Genomic DNA, 26,800 nt, shown 5'->3' with positions numbered 1-26,800 from the left:
GGGAAGACCTGCCCCAGCCGCCCCACTTCGGAACGCTGTTCCGAAGCGGGGAGGGGGCGGGGACACCTGCCCCAGCCGCCCCACTTCGGAACGCTGTTCCGAAGCGGGGAGGGGGGGCGGGGACACCTGCCCCAGCCGCCCCGCTTCGGAACGCTGTTCCAAAGCGGGGAGGGGGGCGGGAAGACCTGCCCCAGCCGCCCCACTTCGGAACGCTGTTCCGAAGCGGGGAGGGGGGCGGGGACACCTGCCCCAGCCGCCCCACTTCGGAACGCTGTTCCGAAGCGGGGAGGGGGGGCGGGGACACCTGCCCCAGCCGCCCCACTTCGGAACGCTGTTCCGAAGCGGGGAGGGGGGCGGGAAGACCTGCCCCAGCCGCCCCACTTCGGAACGCTGTTCCGAAGCGGGGAGGGGGGGCGGGGACACCTGCCCCAGCCGTCCCACTTCGGAACGCTGTTCCGAAGCGGGGAGGGGGGGCGGGAACACCTTCTGAAGGCGGGCAGGGGGCGAAAGACTTTGTCCCCCCTGCCTGCCTTCCCAGGGGCTTTTAAATCGCCCCGGACAGCAGAGAAGTCCTCCGCTGTCCGGGGCGATTTTAAAATGCCGCCCGCCAGCATTTTAAGATCGCCCCGGACAGCAGAGAAGTCCTCCGCTGTCCCAGGGTTTTTTAAAATGCTGGGGGTGGGAAGAAAAGCCCTCCCCCCCCAGCCTTCAGAAGAGGTCCGGGGACAGACTGGAATGAATTACTATTGGCTTGCTTATGACAGTCTATGATTTTAATTTTTTTTGCTGGGACTGATCTTCTAGGTCCTCTTGCAGCACTATAGCCTCTGAACAATCGCATAAAGATAAAATGCATTTTCTAAAGTGTGGCAATAATCCACACAACTAGGCAGTAACATCTCCCAACATTTGCTACTTTTGGAAAGTGAGATTTTTAAAATTAATAAATATATATTTGATACTTTTTCAGGTGTTGAGTAGGAAAAAGACAAGTGGGACAGATTAGAAATGGAATGTTCTTGATAGGAGAGCGGGAAGAATATCGATGGTGAAAAAGGAACTGTAGGAAAAGCAATTCAGAACAAAAACAGTCAGAAAAGATGGAGAGAGGTAACACCAAGAAAGGAATGAAAGAGAAGTGGAGAAAATGAAAAGAGGCACCATGACCAGCTCAGTGGATGAAGGGGGAGAAAGGTAAACAAAAGATAAAAGGCCGGCGGGTTCTATTTTAAATGGCACTGCAAAGATATAAAATCTATAGGTAAATCCTAGGTTTTTGAAAGAGAAAAATTCTTTAACGGCTGGGAGAGATGGGGAAAAAAATTAAACAGCAAATTCAGCTGAAAGAAGCCAATTACCCTCTAATTCTTAATGAATCTATTGTGTCTATTCTCTAAACATCCTGTGTTTGTTTTTGCCTTTTGGAGATTTTTGATCTAAGGAGGAAGCATTCAAAGCATTGTTCAGTGTAGGTTAGGTATAATTAAGTGTCAACAGGTTTACAAGACTTAACTTCTGAAAGCTTTAATTTGCTGAATTGGGACAATTGGGATTTGAGTCAAATGAACTTCAGTGGAATGACTGACAGCCTGTCAATCTCTTCATTGCTACACTTCTGAAAATTCTGATGTACTGACAACTTCAAAGGCTCACAGAAAATAAACAAGGAAGAACTGCAATGGATAACAAATGAGGTTTTAAGATATGCATCCTGCATAGATATATACAAATAATAAATGTGCTTTATTTATAATTGTAACAGGTCACAACACTGTAATAATGTAAAAAAAAAAGCATTTAGTTCTAAATACAAACATTTAAATCTCTATGAAATTTCCACAAGAACTACAATTGTCTCTGATTTGTATGTGCAACTTACATGTCTTCCAATCCATGCAATTTTTTTTGAAGATTCTTTATCTCTGAACTAATTAAGTAGAATAGTTGAACAATGCTTACAGTAGTTCTTAATTTCTTATTAACTATGCTGTTTTAAATGTACAGTTTATATTGAGTTCCCTTAGTAATGTTCTCTTTTGAAATGTTGAAGATTTTTTTGTTAACTTTGCTGCGTTAAATGTGCATTCTGTTGTTGACTTCCTTTGTAATGTTATATTTTGAAATTTTTAAGGTAATTAACAGGAAGCTAAAATACTATGTTGCTTTGAATGTATACTTTATATATTACTTCCTTCTGTGGTGTTTTATTCTGAATTGCTTTATTTGATGTTTTACTGTAAGTTGTAAATTACTTTGAGATTTTTTTTCTTAAAAATATAAAGTGGTATTGAAATGAAATGAACAGTAACAACAACAACGAAAACAATATATGCCACAAATGATTTAGCTTTTTAACTAGAACAAGAAACAGAAGTTGTATTTTAAATCCATCAATTGTATCTATTTATGGATGTTGCCTTGAACACGCTTTAGTTGAAATGGTAAATTATGTTTTACACACATCTATCTATCTATCTATCTATCTATCTATCTATCTATCTATCTATGGACTCAGACCAGGACCTTAGGATGTAATAATGAAAAGAACAGTTGCCTCTGGTAATATGCAAAATATCTTTCCTCCATTACAGACTAAGCACAAAGCCCTACCACATTAATAAACCACTTTTTCACATGCTCACATGATTCACACAACTCATTGAATAACATTTCATTGGACAGATCAGACAATTACATTTCCCAACTCTTGCTTTCAACCAATTAAAATAAACACTTTCAGGCAGGTGGCAAGTTGGTAGCTGGACATGAGTCTGTACGCAAACATTAAACTGAGGCCATTTTTGCCTATAATTACATTATTTTGGTTCTTTTTGTCATTTTTTCAAGGTGCACAAGTGACATGATAACATAAAATACATTTTATCATTCAGTATACTGCAGTAAAATCAAAGGGAAAAAACCTGTAACAATGGCTCTTAACTTTGCCAAAAGCATGTCAGCTGCAATGATGTAATGGCTCCACTTTTATACTTCAAAAATTAAAAAAGTAAAATCAAGTCATTCGTAGCCTCAACGAGCAGTGTGTGTAAAGGCTTTGGACAAGTTTGCACATAATGAAAAGGGACAATATGAATAACTTTATAAATATATCCTCTGAGAATGTGAAAGCATTACAGGCCAGAGTTCCAAACCTGCTGATTACAGCTAAAATACACTTCCATGTTTGCTTAATCTTCCTAATTTACCGTGAGAAAACTAACACCATGCTGTCAACTAATTGTTTCAGTGATTTGCTTTACAAAGTAAAATGAGCTGAGAAAAAAAACAAAACAAAACTCCTTCAGAGCTAGCTCTTTTCCTTTTGCCTTTACATCAGGGTGTCCTTTGAGACTGGCTGGATGTTGGCCAACTCACAGGAAATGATCAGTGGATTCTCTGTTCCCCTTGTATCTGTCATTATGCAATTATCCCCACTGCTTCACTTTTTCCCCTACTGAACGAACAGTAGAGAAAATTGGTCCAAATATGTGTGAGAACAAGCCGTTGAAGGTTCAAACCTATATTTGTATGTGCGTGCATTTATTTTGTTGAAAAGAAAAATACAGCATGTTTGTTCCAACAATATTCTTCCCTTTACTTGCCTCTTCATATGCTGCAATTTATTAGACCAAAGAAAGTTCAAACTTCAAGAAACTTGTTCACCTTGACATTCCTAACTGAAACAACACTTAAGCATGTGCTTAAATATTTATCCCTTCTCCTCCTCTTCCTCTCCGGCCCTCTCTGTTTTTTATTTCCCTACTGTCAACCTTTAGATGGTGAACCCCTCAGGGCATTTATAGATATACAAATATGGCCCCATAAATAATCATAATCACAAAACGTAAACAACTTTATTTTGGAACTGTTTGAACTGTCTACATGTTTCAGTGTAGCATTTGTCTTTGATGAAGCACTTAATTTTAAAGCCCATTCATGGAATATCCAAATATCAAAGCCCTGCACCTGCAGGGAATTCCTACACAAAACTATGAAGGAAAGAATCCCATTTGCACATGGAGAATTTCAAAGCATGTGAAGAATATTCCCTGCTTGCCCAAGGAAAACAAGGGACTTATTGCACATGTTTCAGAGCCCTATCAGAGTTGTTGGAGTGGGGCTTTCACTATGATCCATGAATGAATGTGCACTAATTACCTATGTAGTGGACCCAATCCTGATACCTTCACTGTGTTTGCGCTTCCAAGCATGGAGATGTGAGGGGGTTGCTCCTCCTCCATTTCTTGTATCTGGCAATATAATATCTTTTCCTTAGGGCTATCCATTGCTATTTTGTTCAGTGCCTACTTATCACTGGCTCACAATCTCCTTCTCTTCTTCCTCCTCTCATGTAATGAGTGAAACCACCACCTCCATGCCCAAGGTAATTTGTTAATATATAGGTATTAATTTACATAAAGAAATGAATATCCTTGGAGGATGTGCCAATGAAGAGCCTTAAGGGTATTGCCTCCTTTTCCCATTCTGTCTGCCATAAAAAGTAACTGTTTGTAAAACCTGCTGGTTAATTTCCCTTCTGGTTCTGCACTCTCCTCCCCAGAGAAGCCAGTGCTGGAAGGTTCATGAGAACCTTTTTAAATGCTGTAGACAGCAACATGCTTAGGACCTTGGAGCAACTCCTAATCAGTGCTCACTTGCCATCTGGCATGTGGGATAGGGCATTACATTTGATTCTAGACTATCATAGTACATATAAAATGAAGTTGTTTTATGAGAGGGAACTATATTGAACTACAGTGGTACCTCGGGTTACATACGCTTCAGGTTACAGAGTCTGCTAACCCAGAAATAGTACCTCAGGTTAAGTACTTTGCTTCAGGATGAGAACAGAAATCGTGCTCCGGCAGCACGGCAGCAGCAGGAGGCCCCATTAGCTAAAGTGGTGCTTCAGGTTAAGAACAGTTTCAGGTTAAAAACAGACCTCCAGAATGAATTAAGTACTTAACCCGAGGTACCACTGTAATTACTAACCTGTCATGTGTCCATTAATTTCAGTTGGTCTACTTTGAGTATGAGTTAGTTGGAAAGTGTGGAGTACATTTAGTTGTGTTGGATGTAGTGCTGTAGTGATGTATTTATTTGGAAGGATGGAAGAAGTGAACCAACTGAAGACTTATTTATCAGGCAGTCGCTGCATTTTGTAAATGGTTATTTGATGGTGTATGTGTGATCACACCTGTTTTGTTATTGATAGCTGGAATGTATGATTTTATTGAGTTTCACAGGTACTGTACTCTTCCTTGGGATTATTTTAATTTATAACCAGATAGCAAATTTCATTAATAAACAAACCTTTTTTGACATCTGTTTAGCAAAACCAATTAGAAAAAGGTAAAATAAGGTAGCTAAAATTGACTTATTTTGCATTTAAATCTCTAGTTCTTATTAGTGCTTATGCAGCATCTATTTGCAGAAATAGGCCTTTTTATGTGCAAAAGCCATTCCAAAATAACTGGGAAATAATTTTTAATTGTACCTCCTTCGTCTCTATTCGGGACCACTGCTGACTTCCTGTTAGTTACTGACAATAAAAGCTTAAGTGCTTCTGCCTAACCCATCATCACAAAATTCCTGTTAACATACAACATAAATCCATGTGAAAAAGGAGAGACTACAGTTCGCAGGTTCTCAATACTAGCCCTCAATTGGCAGAACCTGTCATCCCTGTCTGGTCTGCACTTTGTGACCTGGACATTTCCTCAACTTTCCCACAATAATTATTCTGTGCAAAGGGTAGGAAGAAAGGTGCAGATTACCTGTGGGACAGGCACAAGATATAGAGAACAAAGAGAGCTCTTGAAATCCATTTCATTCCGTCTGACAATTTGTGGATTAACAGTCAAGGAATTAAAACTGACCTTGAAGAGTTTCAAAATACTTCCAGTTAAATTCAGTGTAATGAACCTACACAATTTACATTCATACTACAATGACTGTTAATGAAAGGCTAAGACAAAAATTAAATTACATGAAAGGGCCTGACTTTTTATGTAGTAAAAGGCAGGATTTTCCTTTGCAAACTGAATACACGCAGAATTCAATTTAAATTTAGGTGAGGATGGGAGAGAGTGAATGAATAAAATTTAATATAAGCAACAGTAGAAAGCAGCTATTCCCCCTGTTTTACTCTCATTTCTTCCACGAGAGGAAGCACTCCTCGCATAATAATGACCAAAAGATCTGCTACTTTTCATTGTCTGAACTAACAGTATTCTTCATTGGACAACAAACACCATATCAACATTCCTTTTTCTGAACAAACTGGTATGGCCATGGGCATTTTCCTGACAGATTTACAGATTACACTGTACAAAATATTTTCTTGTGTACTCTTTCGCAGCAGCAAGAACAATCAATAATTTCCCATTGGAAGAATTCAGCAAATTTATCAGTCAAAAAAAGAGAAGATTATAGAGAAATGTTTTTCTCCCTCTCTCACAATACTAGAATCTGGGGATATCCAATGAAGCTGTATGTTGGAAGAATCAGGACAGCATCTAGGTAAACTACAAAATTATCTCCCACAAAATATAGTTAAGGCCACCAACTTGGATGGCTTTAATAGAGGATCAGACAAATTTGTGCAGGTTATCAGTGACACAGTGGCTATGTTATACTGCTGGAGGCAGATTGCCTTTGAATGCCAGTTTCTGGGAACAACATATGGGGAGAGCCTTGTTGTGCTCAGGTTATGCTTGTGGAGTCTTCTGGGCATCTGGTTACCCATAAACAACCAGTGACCAACTGGTTGTTCTCATCAAGGCTTGTTTTCAGGACAATTTATTAATGGACAAGCTCATCTACCTACCCCTCTAGAAACTGTCACATAAAAGTTGTTAGGGGTCATGCAAAACTTGAAATATTATATTCAGTATGGAACCCATTTTATAGTATCATTTTGCTGAACTAGTAAGAGAAAGTAATTACAGCTTAAAGAATATATTTGAATATGCTTATATTGCATAATGTTATGTTATATATAGGGACGCGGGTGGCGCTGTGGGTTAAACCACAGAGCCGAGGACTTGCCAATCAGAAGGTCGATGGTTCGAATCCCTGTGACGGGGTGAGCTCCCATTGCTCGGTCCCTGCTCCTGCCAACCTAGCAGTTCGAAAGCACGCCAAAGTGCAAGTAGATAAATAGGTACTGCTCCGGCGGGAAGGTAAACGGCGTTTCCGTTTGCCAGAAGCAGCTTAGTCATGCTGGCCACATGACCCAGAAGCTGTACGCCGGCTCCCTTGGCCAGTAAAGTGAGATGAGCGCCGCAACCCCAGTAACGACTGGACCTAATGATCAGGGGTCCCTTTACCTTTATATGTTGAGAACTTCTGAGTTATACTGTGACTAATTAACCCAGAAGCCTGTCTCTGCTACTTTAATTTGGGCATAAGACAGTTGTGGATACCTTAGTAACAGTTGAAAACGTAAATGATATTTCAAGGTAACAGTCTGAAAACAACTAGCGTGAGAAGCCACTAGTTCATGTATGTACCACGTGGGTGATAAAAAGCAAGTGTATTGGCTGAAGGGGTCAATAACTTTGATTGGTGTAAAAAGGTTTATACAAAAGCAGTGATTGGTCACTAAAAGACCAATAGGTGAGAGCCCTGTCGGGGCAAAAATATGATTGCTCAGAGAAGGTTCTGATGGGATGGGAGGGGGACCAGGAGAACAAAAGGCAATACAGAGTCAGTCAGTTGTTGACTGGGAGAGTATAGAACTTGGATTTGAGAAAAACCTAAGGCTGGCAATCTGAGACCAGAGCTGGTGGCTAGAGAGAGCAAGAACCTGTGGTGTGAAGTTGGGGTGAAGCTTCAGGTTGGCAGCAGAGTCCATCACCAGATGGCTTCAAGCAGAGGTCTGACCAAAGGGTGAATTTCAGCAAGCAGTCCATGAAACTTCTGGACTATCGTAGAAGTAAAAAGCAGCAGGAAGAACTTGAGGTAGAAGAGATCTATTGTATAGCATCTGTTCCTAGTTGTAAGCAATTGACTGGAGTGAAAGTCAGAGAAATCTGGCCAGAGGGATAGGCTACTGAGAGTTTATTTGGCTTGAGAAGACTTTTAAATACCAGGCACTGTAACTAAATGTATTGAACCCTGATTAATTCAGAACTGTACACTTAAGCGATCTTATTCTGCCATCTGAAAAGCAACACATCATTTCTTTATGTAAATAATTCCCTTAACATACCAGTGTGTGTGTGTGTGTGTGTGTGTGTGTGTGTGTGTGTGTGTGTAAAACTTGTCTTTGGGAACCAAACCACTGGGTTTCTCTTACAGAAGGAGGGGTTGTTTGGTGGCAAAAGTTAAAGGTTTTCTAGATGATGCAAAAACAACAAAGAGTTGCGACATCTTAAAGACTAACAAATGTATTATGGCATAAACTTTTGTGGAAGCTTATGCCATATTAAATGACTTACTCTTTAAGGTGCTGCAAGACTGCTGTTTTTCCTTTTTTTGCGGGGGGGGGGGCACTGCTACTTCTCTGGAAATAGTTAATGCAGCATTCCTTAACAGTGACATCTATCTGAGAACTTCATTATACACTATGGTAGGAAGTTCCATAGAGTCAGGTCTCAAAGGCATTTCAAAGGGAAAATGGGAAATCTATGATTTTCATCACATTTTGTGATTGTGCACTCTACATAATCTAATTAAATTGGCTGTACTTGTTTGTTTTATTATTTTTTTTCCAGACTATGTTTAGAAGTAGTCACTTTACTGAAAAATTCCATATAAACATAAGGAAAGAATGATAAACCAAATATTTTAGGATTTCAATGAGTTTCTAACTCATTTTACATCTCACCTACTGATTATATTTATTAATTTAAAAAATCTTAACACCACTTTTACGTTAAAAAAAATGCTCTAGGTAATTGACAATATAATAAAACAACTACAATAGCAAGATTACCTGATTTTAAAAAGAGAAAGGAAAACAGAAGTGATTAGAGCAAGTCAAATGCCTGCCAAAAAGAGGGGGGAGGAACCAGTTTGCACAGAAGTGGAAGCTGATCAAAGAGTGGGTGATATGGGTATTCCTTGGTAGGAAATGCCAGAATTTAGGACAAGTCACAGAAAGGCCCTCTTCAACATTCCAATGAAACACAGTTCAGATGCTGGTTGGAGGTGAAAGAAAACCTCTGCAGAAGGTCTTAATAGCCAAGCAGTCTTGTATAGGGGAGGGTGATCCTTCAGTTATCTCAGTTCCAAAGCTGTTAAAAGGTTGAAAGGTCACACTCAGCCTTGTGAATTGAGCTTAAAAATGAATTAAAACCAAGTAAAGCTGTTATAAAAAGTAAGTCATATGTTCTTGATAACCAGTTCCAATCAGTAGGCTGGGTGCAGCACTTCATACCTAAAGAGGTTTTTAGACACCTTTCAAAGGCAGTTCCATGTACAACACTTTGTGGTAGTCTAATTGTGATGTGACGAAATCATCTGACACCATGCCAGATTTGCTTCCTCTAGTGTGCATACTAACCTAAGCTCAACAAAGGTCATCTAGGTTCAGAGTTGGATCCAGAGGCACTACCAGACAGCAAGCATGTGCACTGAGAAGAAGTGTACTCATATCACTAGATCAGCAGTTCAATTAACCACCTTTGTCTTGTCTGCATTAAGCTTTAATTTATTTGCTCCCATCCCATCTATTACCAGCATCCAACACCAGTTCAGCACCTCTTCCCTGAAATGACAATAGAAAGGATAGCGTGGGATGCCACATTACAAATTCTTGGATTATTTCCTCCAGCAGTTTCATGTATATGTTAATCATCATAGAGAAACAAGATAAAACTCTCTGGGTGTCAATGGGTGACAACACGCTTATCTCACCTCATGACCTTCTGAAATTATCCTTCCAGGAATTAACAGAACCAGCACTAAAATATGTATGTATTAGAACAACAGATTTTGGTTAGTAACCCTTTTCTTAATTAAAAAAACCCCAAGCGGTATTCAGCTAACACATTCTGTCAAGGCCATAGCATACATAGACTTGCTGTCTTAATTGGGTTTAAATTCTTTTAGCCCATACTTATAGACTACAGCAAGTAAGCCTGATTGAGAAGACATGGGATGAATTCTCTTTCTTGTCATTCTCTTTCTAGGTTTTCTGACTGAACAAAATAATCACTGAACTAAATGAAACTCACATAGAGGTTTTATTGTAGTACTCCTGAAACAGAAGACGACTCTGGGGGGCCCTGGATCTAAAGCTCATTCTGGAAGCCTGAATTATACCACTCCTCTTTATTGTTTTCAGACAACTTTGCAAATAACTCTCTCCCACTTAAATACCTAATAGCCCAACATTTCCCATTCTTTCATAACATATATAGAAATGGAAGGTTGCCCAGAGAGTCCAATATGGTCATATTAAATTTCAAAGAGTACACTTGTCAAAAATGAGAGGTAAAGTTAAAAAGGAGAGTGAGGGGAGACACATTTATTTAACAAACTTGGGGCATTATGTCAAACTGAATCTGAACTAAGAAGTGGTATAAACCTTTATTTTTTCCTGAAGACTGAACCAGCTAGTTCCTGCAGGCCTGCCAGTTACTGAATCACAACTAAACCAGAATAGTGTTAGTTACAGATGAAACTAGAATTGAACAACAACAACAGCACAAAGTAATGATCCGACTCCCTGTTTAAAATTCAGTTAGAATGTATACCACAGTTTAGAAAAGTGCAAATAAGTTTAAGATGATTTGTTTAATAAGCAAGGTTACAGGATAGAAACAGGCCCAATCCAGAACAGTTTTCAGTCTAAGCATGGAATGTTGCAGTAGATAGCCACACTCCAGGGCTTACTACTCTACTTCTCTAGTAGTAGGTCCTAACTACTCTGTAATGCAGAACACTTCAGCTTCCAGAACCTCTTCCTCTTACAGTCACTGCAAAACACATGTAATTACTGTCCCACCCCCTCACTTGCTTCCTTCCCACAAACACACACCTATCTCATGTTTGCTTTTAATCCTCTTGAATTCTTGCTGCTCCTCATTTAGCTTCCAATTCCAAGCATGAAGACTATAAAATTCAGCAGCTGTAGCTGCTGAACAGTTCATCTGCTTGAACTGTGCACTTTTCACTCTGTTTTTGTTTTAATAACAGCTCTTCTCTCTTGTTGGGTTCTAGACTTAAGTCAGGATATGTCTGTGGACACAGTTTTGTTTTCTCTCCACCCCCTGCTCAATGCACTGCAGGTAGTGATACTTGCAGTGCAATCCCAACCTCTTATCTGAGCTGCTACAAAGGACTAGGATTAAGGTAGGAGCAACCCTCTTTCAGGCTCCATTAGCCTCTGCCACTGCAGAAGTCCCCACTGCATCCATGGGATCAGGAAGCTACTGCCAATGGTTCTCCCACCAGTGACAGCCTGTGGAAAATCTACAAATCAGGACCTTTCAGAGCAGGATGATGGTACAGCAAAAGAGAAAAAATTATCTCCTCCTTTCTTGGAATTCAGCGATTGCTCCATGGTTCTAGGGCCAGGGTTTAGAATTTTTCTGTGGGCAAGAATGGGGAATAAAGTTTTCATGCTTCTTTCTGCAACCACAATGACTGAAAATACACTATCAAATGAACTCTGGTATTTTAGTCATTTAAGCTAATACAGTGGTACCTTGGGTTACATACGCTTCAGGTTACATACACTTCAGGTTACAGACTCCACTAACCCAGAAATAGAACCTCGGGTTAAGAACTTTGCTTCAGGATGAGAACAGAAATCATGCTCTGGCGGCGCGGAGGCAGCAGGAGGCCCCATTAGCTAAAGTGGTGCTTCAGGTTAAGAACAGTTTCAGGTTAAGAACAGACCTCCGGAACGAATTAAGTACTTAACCCGAGGTATCACTGTAAAGCTCTTCATTGCTAGTACCATTTGGCAACTTGGGCTGCCTGTTTGGTAGCAAAAAATAAAATAAAAACAAATCTCAAAAACAAGTCATGCCAGATGAATCTCTCTCTCTCTCTTTTTTGGATAGAGCTAGAAGATTTGTGGATGAGGGGAATGCTGTGGACATAGTGTATCTTGATTTCAGTAAGACCTTTGACAAAGTACTCTATGATATTCTTGCAGAGTAGCTGGTAAAATGTGGGCTGAATGAGGTAACTGTTAGATGGATTTGTTGCTGGTTGACTGGTCGAACCCAAAGAGTGCTCACAATTGGTTCCTTATCATCCTAGAAAAAAGTGGCAAGTGGGGTGCCACAGGGTTCTGTTCTGGGCCTGCTGTTGTTCAATGTCTTTCTAAATGACTTGGATGAAAGAATTGAAGGGATGTTTGTGCAGTTTGCAGATGCCACAGAAGACAGAATTGGGATTCAAAATGACCCAAATACCTGGCTTGAAGAAAGAAAGAAGCTAATGCTAGTCTAGGCTGCATCAACAGAAGTACAGTATACTGATCAAATGAAGTAAGAGTTCTGCTCTGTTCTGCCTTGGCCAGACTATAGCTGGAGATTCCAACTAACAATCAGTAAGAACTTTCTAATGGTAAGAGTTGTTCGACTGTGGAACAGACTTATTTCGAAGATGGTGGACTCTCTTTCCTTGGAGGTTTTTAAAACAGAGGTTGGATGGTCATTTGTCATGGATGCATTAGCAGGGATTTCTGCATTGCAGGTGGTTGGACTAGATGACCCTCGTTGTCCTATCCGACTGTCCTTTCCTACAATTCTTTGATACATAGAACAACAACAAGCACAGTCTCCATTGATTCTAGAATAAAATGTCATGTGTAAGCCTTGAAATCTGTACTTTTTTGGTTCCTTTCAGCGTCTGTTTTCACATTTTTTTAAAAAGCAACTGAGGTACAGAGCTAAAAAAAAATTATTTATTTTCAAATTAAATGATCAAAACATATCTGTAAATAAAAAGCCTAAATTTCTAGCATTCGTTATGTGGACATCATGTGGAGCTCCAAGCAACTATTTTACACAGACTGACAAACTACTTTGAAAATATTTTGTTAAAAAGCAGTATATCAGTTGCATGCATGCATGCATGCATGCATGCATAAATAAATAAATAAATAAATATCTAGTATGTATCCTACAGACTAAGCCTAGCTGTTTCATAAGTTTTAATGATTTAAATAGGATTTACTTCCAATAAGGTTTGCTTGGAATAAGAAACTTATAGTGTCATGTTATGCATGTTTTTTTCTGAAGCAAGCTTGACTTTGTCTAATGGGGCTTACTTTCTAATAAGTGAATTTAGGATTGCAGCTTTTTTCTTTTTTCTTTTGCTTTGTATATCTCTGCCGCATCTAAATCAACTATCTCAATTACCCCATCAAAAATGTGAACAGTATAGGTATGTTAGCAGGTATGAGTAAGTATAAATTCAGTGTGGATGTATGTGTTTATGTGTGTAGAAATGAACAAAATACAGTTACATTGGTATGTATATATCATTTATTTATTTATTTGATTAATTTCATAAAATTTGTACAATGAAATAGTAAATTTTATTCCTTTATATAAAAAAACAAACTCCTCAAACTTATCTACTGGTTATAGCATTACCAAGACAAAAATGTTTACTAAGTAGCAGTGTAAACCACTACTGAGCAATTAGATTTGCCAAATGGCTGGAGACTGCTGTTCTAAGAAAACTTAAAGGTTCATGTCATGTGGCCAGCATGACTAAGCAGCTTCTGGCAAACCAGAGCAGCACACGGAAATGCTGTTTACCTTCCCGCTGGAGTGGTACCTATTTATCTACTTGCACTTCGTGCTTTTGAACGGCTAGGTTGGCAGGAGCAGGGACCGAGCAACGGGAGCTCACCCCGTTGTGGGGATTCGAACCGCAACCTTCTGATCGGCAAGTCCTAGGCTCTGTGGTTTAACCCTCAGCGCCACTTGGAAGAAAATCCCACTGAAAACACTGGGGCTTACTTTCAAGTACATTGGTGTTAAATGGTTTGTAAATGACACCTTATCTGGATAATTAGAAACTCAGCTAAACAGGAACATGGAATAGCACTGGTGTTTACAACAGAATGCTCAGCGTGTTGGGAAATGAGTATCATGGAAAATGTATAATATGGGTATGGGTGGGTTAGTAAGTTGTTTTGAGAGGTAGAGTCATATTATGCAAAAGGAAAACTATACACATGAGAAAGTATTTGAATTTGGTGGACGTGATCTGTGCTTCTCAGCAGCTGCACTAGAAAATGCCTGGCTGCTGCCAAGAGACTGTACAGATTTGTCTGCTCCATCATACTCCAAAATGCAAAGCTCAGTACTCAGTGTTATTTTTTCTGATGGAGGAAAGTCTAAGATATAGCAAACACACCATATAGATGAAGAGAGTGAAAATTGTATTCCTGCTAATGCACCATGATCACACTGTTTAGGATATTATTCCAGAGGTGTAGACATCCCGAGAGAGAAAATTAAGGAATTAAGAAAACATCTATTCATATAAATTCATTGTCACTGACTGAGAGTGTTGGTGTTTATGCCCAAGAGGTTTGCTTTTATCCTAAATGCTATCTCTGCAAACCCCCAGGCCACATAACAAGCCATCTGTGAAGCTCCCTCAAGTTAAAAACAGAGTTTACAACATACCAGGTGAGAGGGAAGGCAGGCAGGAATGGTGGGTTGGAGGAAAACGAAAAACATTGCAGGGTGGGAAGAATTAGTTGCAAGGAAGCATTTCAGGTCATGCCAGACCAGTGAGAAATGACCAGTGCAGGCAACAAATTCTCCTAGCTGAAGCCAACTTGTATGTATATGGATGCTGCTCTTACACAATACAGTTGACAAACCAAAAGGTCAGATATATTGTATTGCTAGCCCATACATAATTCAGTGCTTTCAGGCAGCCTAATAAGCTGATGCTGAAAACACCCCAGCAGCCAGGGTGTTTATTCATTGTTGCTCAGTGTCTACTTTGATCTATAAAGAAAGAAACTTATATGACCTTACAACTGGTCTGTCTCCAGAGTAGAACAGTGGGTGGCAGGGGGCAGGGAGGACACACAGTTAAATCCATCACTAAACTGAACTAAAGGAAGGTTCATCCAGTGGTGATTAAATCAAAAGTGACGCAAAGCTTTCCCTAGAACTCAATGCAGAGTGGAAACAAACCTGTTTAAGGGGTTTGAAAGGCTCAGATAACTTCCCTGCCATTGTTTTTCATGCCTCTACACTTCCTGGTTCTGCCTGAGACCAGATGTGCCAAAATACTCTAATAAAGAGTGTTGTCATAACCCAGCAAGAAGCCGGAAACACAAGTAATCTTGTAGGCAGAAAAAATGTTTTCATGTTCAAAACATCTGCACATACTTTTCATAAGGACCAAATACTTCTCAAACACTGTCACATTGTCTATTCAACTATTTATAATGATCACATGAGGTGTAACTATTAGTATTCCTTTTCTAGAAACTCCCCCCTCCTGAAACCTATTGTGAGGTTTTGCAGTGCAGTGCACATTAAAATCTTCCACATTTTCTGAAAGAATGTTGTTTTCTGTCCTTTAGAGTGTTAAAAGAAAATGTATAGTTCAGAGAATTACTGTGCAGTTGGTCTTTTTAAAGTTTCTATTCCAAAACTATTATCTGGAATATAAATGTCCACTCTACCACAATACTGCAGGGCCACAACTAACATAAAAGGATTACAGTATTAGTGGAATAATTTACTAAAGGCACAGCCACATATTATGAAAACAAGGGGTTGCCACTGAAAACAGCAGCATCACCACCACTGCCATAATCATTCTTAATCACCACCATTGACTCTTAATCAGCTTCTAAACTACTGTCTCAAGGAGATTTACACATAAGAAATTAAATACAGTTAAAAACACATAAAGAGCAAATGCATGTAAAACAAGACTAAAATCTTAACAAGTCGAAACTGGTACTAAAGACCCATTTATGCAGCCAGAAAAGCCTGTCAGAACAAAAGTTCCCACTTGTTTCTGGAAAGTGCAGATAATGGAAACCTGTTGTATCTCAACAGGAATGCTATTCCACAGAACAAGGGAAGCCACACTAAAAGTCCTGCTCTGAACAGCATGTGTGATCCTTGGAACTTGCAGGAGAAACTTTCCTGCACTCCACATCAATATACTGGGTTCAACATCCTTTTTGAGGTGCGGTAATAGAACTGCACATAATATTTTTAGGAATGTACAATGTGATCACAAATTCACATGCTGAAATGGACTGACTGAAACTGCTTTTGAAATGTCACCATGTTTCAAAAGCAGCTTACAGTGTGAATTGAGAAGATGCTGCTCAGGAAACTCAGCTCATAAGCCCTGTGTGGCATACGAAGTAAATTCCAAAATACTCCGTTAACGTTGCCAGCGTTTTGTCATAACCACTAAACTTATAGTTAATTTCTATTGACATCAATTGTAGTTGCAAGAAGTTACAAGGCCTTACATATGTATACATGTAGATTTATGGTTGGGTAAAACAAAAGAAAACACTATAAACTATTGGATGTAGGCTTAGGATATGATACTATTTTTTAATAGCTTGCATAAAATTGAATGCAACCAAAAATACATATACAGCCTTGGAAAGTAAGGACCCTTGTTATTTTCATTTTTGGAAGAATAACAATCCAATACATGTCATTCAATACCAAAACAATAAATGTCTTTAACATTAAATTGCATTATTGAAAACACTTGCAAATGCATGAATTCTTGCATTTTAAATGTGAAGAAATAAATACTTCACTAAGGAATGAAAGAAAAAATAAAGCACATTTAAATAATTTTATTACATTCTTAAGTTGCCAATTCATCTGTGAGTAGTTTCTTTGCAGATGAAAAGAAATCAAAATATAGGACAGATGTTTGAGAAACCACATTTAAGGTTCCTCACACACTAGCATTTTTCAAATGATATTGGCTCATCTATTAAATAAGGTGTATTTTGCTTGATTTTTTAGAAAAGGAAACATCAGGAAATATTTAAAGGCCAATTGCTGCCAATTAACTTTGATCAGCAAAAGTTGTATTTGAATCTTTTGGATTCTTTTGCCTGTCTGGAATAACATACATTTATAAATTCTAACAAAACAACAACGTGATGATTAATGCCTGTTGGCAGCCCTGCCACAAGCTTGTTTAATGGTTGGATTTTAAATAAACAGCTGTCTTTATTATGATGGGAGCAAAACTTGACTGTTTTAATATATTCTTTTCTTTTTATGATAATAACAACAGAAATTGCCTTTCCCATTGTAAGATTAAACAGACAAGCACTTTACTGGAAGTCTATGCAGAAAGTTCCAAAAAGATGAATACAAAAGTAACAGCATCGACGACTGAAATGGCTTCCCATTTTTCTTTTTCTTTTTCCAGTTCATGTAATAGTTCTACTGCTGAGATCCTTCTGATCACAGAGGTCCCTGCTGCTGTATTCAGCTAGTTCTCTGGTCACATTTCATTACTCACAGGGAAAGGTCTACTGACAAGCTGAAAACAACCACCACAATCAACTACAAATGTCTATGAATTGGTCTTCACACAAGACTTGCATGATTAATGAAAAGAAGTGGAACAAGCTCTATGTACTATGTACTATGTAGGCCTGGGCAATATATCAATATATCGCCCAGGACTGGTACATGGGGGCAGACCGCAATGACAGCTTCATTCAGCAGTATATCACTGGTGAAACCGTCACTGCTTTTGAGTTCCTCTGCCTCCAGTGCCCAGCAAGACAGAGGGAGAAACAAACTAGCTGGGAGATGGAGGCAGAGGGACACAAGCGGCGGCAGTTTCACCAGCAATATACGGCAATGTTGAAGACCCAACATCGCCCAGCCCTAGTCCTATACAGAAACACTGTTTTAATAAGCAGCTGAGTCTACCAATCATTCAACATTAATGATTTTCCTTGGGTTAAAAGACAGACTTCCTCCTAGTGGGTTGCAATTGAGAAAGAGACATACACCGAGTGATCATTAAGAAGGCAGCAAGGTTTAATATTCAATTGTCTGCATTTATGCAATTATGTTCTGATGTTTGAACTTGCATACTTTGATCAAAATTATAATAACTGAATAAGATATAGCCATCAACACTCCAAACAACGTTTTCAGCTACTAAATGTGGAAGTGCAACACATTACAACTGATATTTTGTGTGAGCAAATATATTCATGCAGCTCTTGTGCAGCATAATTCCAGATTACCCAACATACTGTTTTCAAGATGTTGCAGGCCTACAGCTCCTATCATCCCTGACCACTGGCTACGCTGGTTCGAGTTGATGTGAAGTGGAGTACCCCTGCCATATTCAAGCAAATAAGCATTTCTGATAGGTCAAAACAACCCTCACTCCAATGTTGATGGCTGGTGTGTGTAGGACTAGGATGGCACATAGGTGTCACCAAGGGTAGGGCTTTGCTGCATTGGGTAGGCTCCAGCTGCATCCAGCTGAGTGGAAAGCTACTGCCAATAATTCTACTGCCATCACTAGCAAGTGGAAAGCCCAGAAATTGGACTTTTCATGGGTAGCAAACCACCAGGTCAGGAACAGACCCCAAACCGTCCAGATCCCCTGTAGGGTCTGATCTTTGGGCCTGGCAGCTACACCTGCTTGGAGTGAAAAGTGAGGAGGAACCCTCCTCATTTTCTGCCAAGGCTGGTATGAACCAGAAGTGACATTGCGGATCCAATGTTATTTTCCTCCCTTGCGCCAGCTATGATTGCCCTCTACAAGCCTATAAAAAGAAACTAATAGTAAATTTTGTCTTGATAGAACTATAATTACTTACTTCTAAATCATTAAAGAATAGATGTGTGTCTGCCAAGTTGAAAATCATCTCCTCCATCCTCAGTCCCAAGGAAACAGAAGTAGGGGGGTCCTCAAAGAAAAAAATAACAATTATAGTCGGTAATGTATAGAAAGGAAGCCTAGAATTCTACAGTTCTCTGCCACCCAAACCAGTCTGTTATGAGCCCAAATTTTGCATTTATTTATTTAGGTTATTTATACATTGAAGCCAGATGTGTTCAGAGGGAGGGAAAGGCTTCTTTGAACCAGCTTCCTACTCCCATTCTCCTCCTCCTGTTCCTCCAGAGTCTGCCATCCTAGGTCTGAGCCCAAAGGTGCTCCAATGAAGTACTGTTGTTGCTGCTGCAGTAGTTAGGATGTGGGATATTGTGGACTAGAGCAGTTTGGGCTACATGGTGTGGAGGGGTATGAAGTGATTTGCTAAAAAGGTGGGCAAGGAAATATCCTATGCATGAGGTTTTTTTGGGGGGGTGGGGTGGAGGTCACTGTAGTCTAATTGAATAGAAATATGAAGCTTCCTTATACTTTGGCAAACCTTTGTTTCATAGGTCCTCAGGAGAGTTTCCTCAGCTCTGCTACATGAGCTCAATTCTGGAAAAATACTAGGAACTGAACCAGAACCTTCCACATATATTCTGAAATAGATCTATGGACTCCTCCCGAAATACTACACAATAGATTTAAGGACGCTAATAAAATACTAATCATTCAGCTATAGCCCACCCATATGGAGAAGAAATCTATGGGGGGGAGTTATTCATGTACAACACACTTTAATTGCTCTACAGACATTACCATAACAAGTTACTTCTTACTGATCTAATAAAATCAGAATGTGCTCAGCATTGTGGTTTACAAATACAATACAGATGTGTGTGTTTAATATACATTATTAATCTATGAATTGCAACAGGGCCCTAGTATATACATAGGGCATGCAATTTAAAAAAATTATTTTTCAAGGTCATGAACATGAAAACATAATTTTGAAAGAATGGGTTATAAATTTTTAAAAGCTAATAAATAAACTAGATTGGGATAGATATCTCCCACATTAATCAATCATTCGTCTGGCAATAACTTCCCAGAGTGTTTCAACATAAATGCTTTAAATTTATTAAAACAACAAAATACAATTATTTTGTACTTAATGTTCTGATGTGTATAGGTAATTTTGCTACTCTGAATATATTCATAAAGAAAAATGAGGTTTGAAATCTCTAAACCTAACATGGCTGCCCATCCAAGTGGGGGCAAAGAACAATGCTAAGAACAGGACAAAATTTATAAACATAATTTATTTAAAATATATGTATATGTGTATCTATATCTATATCATCTATATCTCAAAGGGAAGGGTAATAGATCAGAGCTAGAGCATATGCTTTGAATGAAAAAGCTTCAGGGTCTGAAAAGACTTGAGTATGAATTCCTGGAGACCCACTGCTAGCCAGTGTAGACAATATGGAGGAAGATGTTTCTATATCATATAATATACATTCCAGTCTGGTTTTTCGTTCCAATTCTAACTACTATTTCCAGGACTACATTTCTTTGATTAGCTTATTCCCTTTTCTCCTGCATCACAGAGCAGAATCCTATTATTATGAATAACCTCACTTTCCTACCTAGAGTCTCTGGAACAGCAATATTGCAAAAAAAATAAATAAAAAATAAATAAATTGACGCTACCAAGAATCTATAGCGATAAATTTCTCACTGCTCTCCTAGATTCTCTCTGTTCCCAAACCAAACTGCACTGACTCAAGCAATCTACAGGATAAAGATTTTTTTTTAAACAAAAAAAAGTATTGTGCTTGAAATCCCTGTGTACACTTAACACAAGTACAATGGTGTATAGGGTTGGTGTAATCAAATACTACAACCCAAGTCCTCTTTTGCTATTCGGAACCATTAATTTCCAAATAATTACTGAGAACCGAAAGTTAAGGAAAACTACCATCCATTGTAAGTTTATTAGGATTTGTAGTTCAATGTGAATGTCTAATAAGGTATAAAGGTGCAAATCTCAGGTGAATGTTCAGTTTAAAGGGGAAATACCAGTGTGATAGACCACATATTCTTTTCTTGAACATGGAAGTCAGGGTACAAAAACTATCAGTATGTGATTTTAAAATGTTCATTCCCTTTGTTCTGTGGGTAAGAAGTAGTTGAAAAACAGGAAAGTTCACTTATTGTACGTGTCTTGGCTTATTTTCCAGTTAAGCTGGAAAGCCACAACTGAAGACTTCTGTGAAAGAGGGTTTTTGTTTTCCCTCCCCTCTTCACAGAACATTAAAGCACACATAAGGATCTCTTAGAATTAAATCAGGTAGGCTTCCCCGCCCCTAGAGAAAATAACTTTTCTGATCAGGATTGCAAAAATTCAAATACCATTAAGGTGGTTCAGACATAATGTTAAACCATTATTTGGAGGTACATGAATGAGTTGTTAAGGAGCCTTGGGTTAGCACTCTTCCTCCTTTTCTACCCTTGCACATGGCAATTCCCTACCTCCTTTCATCTGAACTAGCTAACTATGGTTTTTGTTGTCCTGCAAATCAGGATTTAACACTAGGATCTGGCAGTGAAATGGGAAACGTGGAGAGTGGACAAACCAAAATTGCTCATTCATATAGTACCAAACCATGGATTGATGCATTTAATGCTGTAACTTTTCTTAGTGTCTTTCATGTTATGCAGCAATTGATTTTTAAAATAGTTTCAAATAATCATTCATTAAGCACTTGGCATTGACCACTTTGTGGTGCATGCCAGCTGTTAACGCTGTAAGATGTGATTTGATTAGAGACACAAATCTGCAGAAGGCATCTCTCTTTGTAAACATTTGAAGAATATATCCAGCACTTCCACACTTTCTTTTTTAGCACAGTTGCTGGTCATTTTTTTGAATGAAATCTAAACATCTTTATTTAAGATAGTACTTATATTGCAGAGAAATTGCTTTTGCCCTGCGCTCAAATGACAGCATTTTGTTAATGAGAAAATGCACACACATCCCCTCCAGCCATATCTATTGCCATTATGATTGGTGTGAGAAATGTGAAATGTGAATCTCATGATCACCCCATGGCTAGCATCCACAACATCAGTAAGTGTTGTTGTTGTTTTTTTGTTTTTTTGTTTGTCAGTTTGTCAGATATATTTGTTATAACACTATCTTTTTTTCAAAAAGTGAGCTATTTAGATCCATCTTAAAAGGTCTAAAAATATAATGCATCAAACCTGGACTTCTTCACTTCCACCCGCTACTATGGCAGAATTACTGAAGAAGATAAAATGGTAATTTTGATCAGTGCCAAAATTACTATCTCTCCCCCCCTTGACTTGTCACTGTAACTTCGTTGCTTTGCTTCTTTTCTTCCTCTCATTGAAACAGAGCTCTAACAGCAATAAAGGGACCCCTGACCATTAGGTCCAGTCGTGACTGACTCTGGGGTTGCGGTGCTCATCTCACTTTATTGGCCGAGGGAGCCGGTGTACAGCTTCTGGGTCATGTGGCCAGCATGACTAAACTGCTTCTGGCGAACCAGAGCAGCGCACAGAAACGCCGTTTACCTTCCCGCCAGAGCGGTACCTATTTATCTACTTGCACTTTGACATGTTTTCGAACTGCTAGGTTGGCAGGAGCAGGGACCGAGCAACGGGAGCTCACCCCGTTGCAGGGATCGCACCTGATTTAAATGTGATGCTGGGTATATTAATGCAAACCACTCATGCAAGGTTACATGTGGCCAGCCTCTTATTTAAATAAATTGCCACTTTGTACATGTGCAGTATTAATACACTTGCACAGTGTACACCTGGGGAGCCCTGTTCACTAATGCTGCATTCACTGGTGTCTGTAACCCTAGCATTACTTTTTCAAATAAACACCAGATTTTGGGCAAACTGTACAATGCACATTCATGACACTTCTCAGCAAAATGTTGTCCTGAATTGGCCAATTCCTTTTTGCTCTGAGCTGCATTCTAATGAGCACATGAGGTTTTGTTTGCTGTTGCTTCTTTCATTCAGGGATGAATCAAATTTCACTCTAACTCACTAAAGTTGCTTAAAGTATGAGAAACTCATGCAGCACAGCAATCTTAACCCTGGCCAGGGAGCAACAAGGTGGAGTAGAGGACTGACTGCTAAAACCCAAAACTTGCTGCATCAAACCAGCCAGGAAATTGAAGTGCCCCCTGGCTCCTGCTCCCAGTTTTTCACTATATAACTGGAATAGCAGAGAAGATCTAGAATCAAGCCCTTTAGGGGATCCCAAGCTGTCAGCATCCCACCTTATTTTGGAGAGTTCCACTGATAGGAAAACCACCAAACATGGCATCTACAGTAGAGCCTCTCCAACTGGTGGCAAATGGAGGCCACCAAAAAGAAGACTGCACAATGTCCTAATCACCAGCACCCCAGACATCAACATCAAGGGAGATCAGGATTGCACTGTCGGCAATACAATATACAAAAAACATACACCACCCTTTTGATGAGAAATAAAAAAAAATCCTCCAGCAAACACTGAAAAGCTTGATTGTGCTCCTAAACATTTATCTAGCCTTTGTAAAAACAGCACTTCATACTAAGAACAAGAGAAACAGAGATTACGTTGACTAATATTTTAAGGGTAGCGTGCAGTGCTTTATCACATCATCATTCTGAAGCATGTCAGAGATATACACACGAGCCCATTTATTTAATAGCAGGATAGCTTTGACATACACACATCAAAAGTTATTTATTCAGTTCTCTATAGATTAAAGTGCTTGATCTATCTTAAAGTATTGGAGGCAATTTCAGTGCCTTTTTTCAATTAAATTTTTTTTTACACTGAGTCATACAATGCAAGCACTCCTTTTTTTGGACATCTGCCATAGCAAACTCAGTTTCATAATCTTATACATATTTCTTTGCTTTCACTCAACGTAAGTAATAGGGAAAACACATTCATTTCTTTACTAGTATATTATCAATTTAATTGGGGTGGGAAAGACTTCCTCACATCCCAAAGTCCAGTAGGGGAATTATGGGGCTGTAATGCTATTCAAGGGAAGAAGTTTTAGAATATTAGGAGAGGGTGATAGTTGGGCCTAGCACTGTGGGAGCAGCTGCAGCACTACTCATTGGGATACTGTGAAAAGTCCTAGACTTTGTGGGAGGAAACCATGCTGCAGCTGTTCCCATACCAGCATCAATCCTTGGAGAACAGGGGAAGCACTATAGCTCAGTGATAGAGGCTTTGTTTGCATGCAGAAGGTCTCAGGTTCAGTCCATGGCATCTCCATGTAGGAATGAGACCTGCCTGAAACCCCAGAGAGCCACATCCAGTCAGTTTGGATGATACTGAGCTAGACAGACCACTGGTTTGACTCAGTATAAGGCAGCTTCATAGGTTGAAAACTGGACGAATGTAATGGGAAGAGCAACAGAACATGATCTTCCTGCATGGTATGAGACTTCTTATGTCATAGGGCTCTTGCAGTCAGGTTGTTTATGTGGTTAATCCACACTTTCTAGTGAAAATAGCCCATCATTTTTCCAACTGCAGAAAGCCAATTAAAAAGGTGATGGGAAATTAAACTGGAAATTGCAGGCTAGCAACCAAATGCTGATGATGTCTTATAACCTCTGTGTGAACGTAATAGAATGAATGCTCAGCTGGGAAGCTCCCAGAGACAGTAATAAGAATCTTAAGGGTAACTGCAAATTAAGGCCAAACGCCTAACTAGTCCAGCATGGTGTTTCTGACAGTGACCAAACAGATACTTATGGGAAACAATCAAGAAGGATATGAGTGCAATAGCCATCTTCTGCTGTTGTTTCCCAGTGGCTGATATTCAAATCATGCAAATATTGGTTGGTTGGTTTGTTAATAGAATATAATTATCTAATTCCTCACTTCTAATTTATAAACAAGGTCAAATAACTCTGTAGGATAAAACCTTAACCACACTGACTGGGAAATAAGTAGTGGGACTTACTCCTGAGGAAACAAGCATGGGATTACACTGATAATTAGATCAAACAATTTATGATCTGACAATCTTGTATACTACTAATTTTGTTTTTGTGCCACCAGCACTGAAAACCTGGATGGGAACCATTAGACCACACCATACTATAGATTCTTTATGCACAAACACATATAGACATTGACTGTCATGGTACTTACTCTCCCATATCTGTTAGCATAGGATCCTGTAAGCAAGGAATGGAAAATGATGATTGTCTCATCCAAATCCCAAATGAATACTCTCTGTAAAAAGATAACCAAATCAATGGGTCCTTCTGTAAAGTTGATAATTAAAATAGGAAAAAAGCTTTGATCAATGGATGTACATCTGAACAAACTATTCTGAATGTTGTACCATAACACAGCTACCCTTACTATGTTAGAGAAACCCATACATTTCAGAACAACGTCAATAAGTAATGTAACATCTCCACTTTAATGGCATACTTTTCTACTAAGAATTAACATTTGGAGGGTGACTGGTTTCCTATCCCTGCAGTAGATTTAGGGAGGTGCCCTTCCAGCAGGAAGCAGCAGAAGTGTTGCAGTGATGCCCTGGTAGCTATTACCTCTCAGCATGCAGAGGACACAATCTAGGGGTGAGTAATTTTGAAGGGGAAGGAAACTCCCTTGTGAGAAAGGTCAAAATATAAGACTAAGTAGGAGTGGAATGGTTTTTAGCTGGAGTTTATAATTTTGCTTTGCTTTTGAGGATTTTCATGTGCTGGAATTTGGTTTTATGCATGTCTTAGCCTAGTATGCTGTAACTCATCCCAATGCTTCTGAAGAGTATGAGAAATAAAGAAATAAAATAGCTACTTCATATACAATACCTCTAGGTCTGAGTCAGGTGGTGGTGACGGATTATTATTCCTTCTGCCTCGACCACGTGATTTGCCATCTGAGCTGCGACGCAACCTTTCTGCATCAGAATCTTTGATGGGTGTTGCTGGGCTGTGGATTGTACTGTACTCTGCTTCAGAAGAAAAAAATGCTTATATTTTAGTTTAGTTGTAGTTCTTTGATTTTGTTTCTCTTTAAGTATGATGCACTGAAATGGCCACACAAAGTTTTGGTGTACTTTTGTAATAGATTACCATATGTATTTATGTTACCAGTGGTACACTAATTCCTGGAAGTCAGAATTCTTCCTAACCCAAATATATACAACAATGAAGTCAACTGAAAATTCTCCTTTCCGATACTTGGAGGGGTTATTTCTTAAAAAACAAAACATCCTCCAGCTTCCAAGAATTCATAGAACATAAGCCGGCCAAAGTTAACTTTAAAGCTCACTGATTCCTGTAAACTTTGTTCTTTGCTCTCTCACATTCTTTGCTCTTGAAATCAGTTTAAAGCTAGTTTAGAATTAGTTTAAAAGTACGTCTTCTGTGGAGAACTTTCAGCTTAAATTTTGGAGTGTGGAGGAAGTAGGCCATCAACATCTCTGATAAATATTATGGGACAAAGAGGGTCAAATGGGGTGGGATAAAACTCACTGCTGCAGCTTCTCCCAGTGACTATCATCCAATGGCCACCATCCTCCCTAAGCCCTCTGGATTGATACTTAGTGATGACTGGAACATCTGGGGATTATTATAGCTAAATATGGACTTGCAACTTGCAGTCAAGCTTTTCAGTGCAATCCAACTCAGAAGTCCCACTGCGTTCAGTGGCGTCTACTCCAAGTAAATGTACGCAGGGTTGCAGCTGGACTAAGCAAGCCTAGTGAAGTCCTTACACATCTTTTTTTTTTTGGCTGTGCCTGTTGCAGGCTGGTCCAATTAAGATGCCCTAAAACTGGAAGTTCTTTGGGGGGTCTGCAGAGCTGTGGATACCCCTGAAACGTCCCATTTCAGGACTTCCCACCAGCTACCATGGATGGTAGTTTCAGACCCACCTGGGCAACACTTCGGATTCTTGCTGCAGTGGAGCCACCACTAGCAGCAGTGCCACCAG

At 39.3% G+C, this 26,800-nt stretch overlaps 1 protein-coding gene across 22 annotated transcripts in view; it reads right to left on the bottom strand.

Moving 5' to 3' along the window:
* EYA1 (EYA transcriptional coactivator and phosphatase 1) overlaps positions 1-26,800 on the bottom strand; it is an 86,997-nt gene that overhangs the window by 18,494 nt on the left and 41,703 nt on the right. For 14 of the 22 annotated variants that reach the window (XM_083517276.1, XM_083517277.1, XM_083517274.1 and 11 more), the window contains 3 exons: positions 25,675-25,817; positions 25,001-25,084; positions 18,794-18,883 (listed from right to left, as the gene is read on the bottom strand). In XM_083517276.1, coding sequence (XP_083373402.1) covers positions 18,794-18,883; positions 25,001-25,084; positions 25,675-25,817 — 317 coding nt within the window. The remainder of the gene's footprint in view (positions 1-18,793; positions 18,884-25,000; positions 25,085-25,674; positions 25,818-26,800) is intronic. The other 8 variants (XM_083517280.1, XM_083517278.1, XM_083517281.1 and 5 more) reach the window with 1 other exon arrangement.

Source organism: Podarcis liolepis (genome assembly GCF_965112155.1).
Source record: "Podarcis liolepis genome assembly, chromosome: 8".
Classification (NCBI taxonomy): Eukaryota; Metazoa; Chordata; class Lepidosauria; order Squamata; family Lacertidae; genus Podarcis; species Podarcis liolepis.
This window is presented reverse-complemented; position numbering and strand designations above follow the sequence as displayed.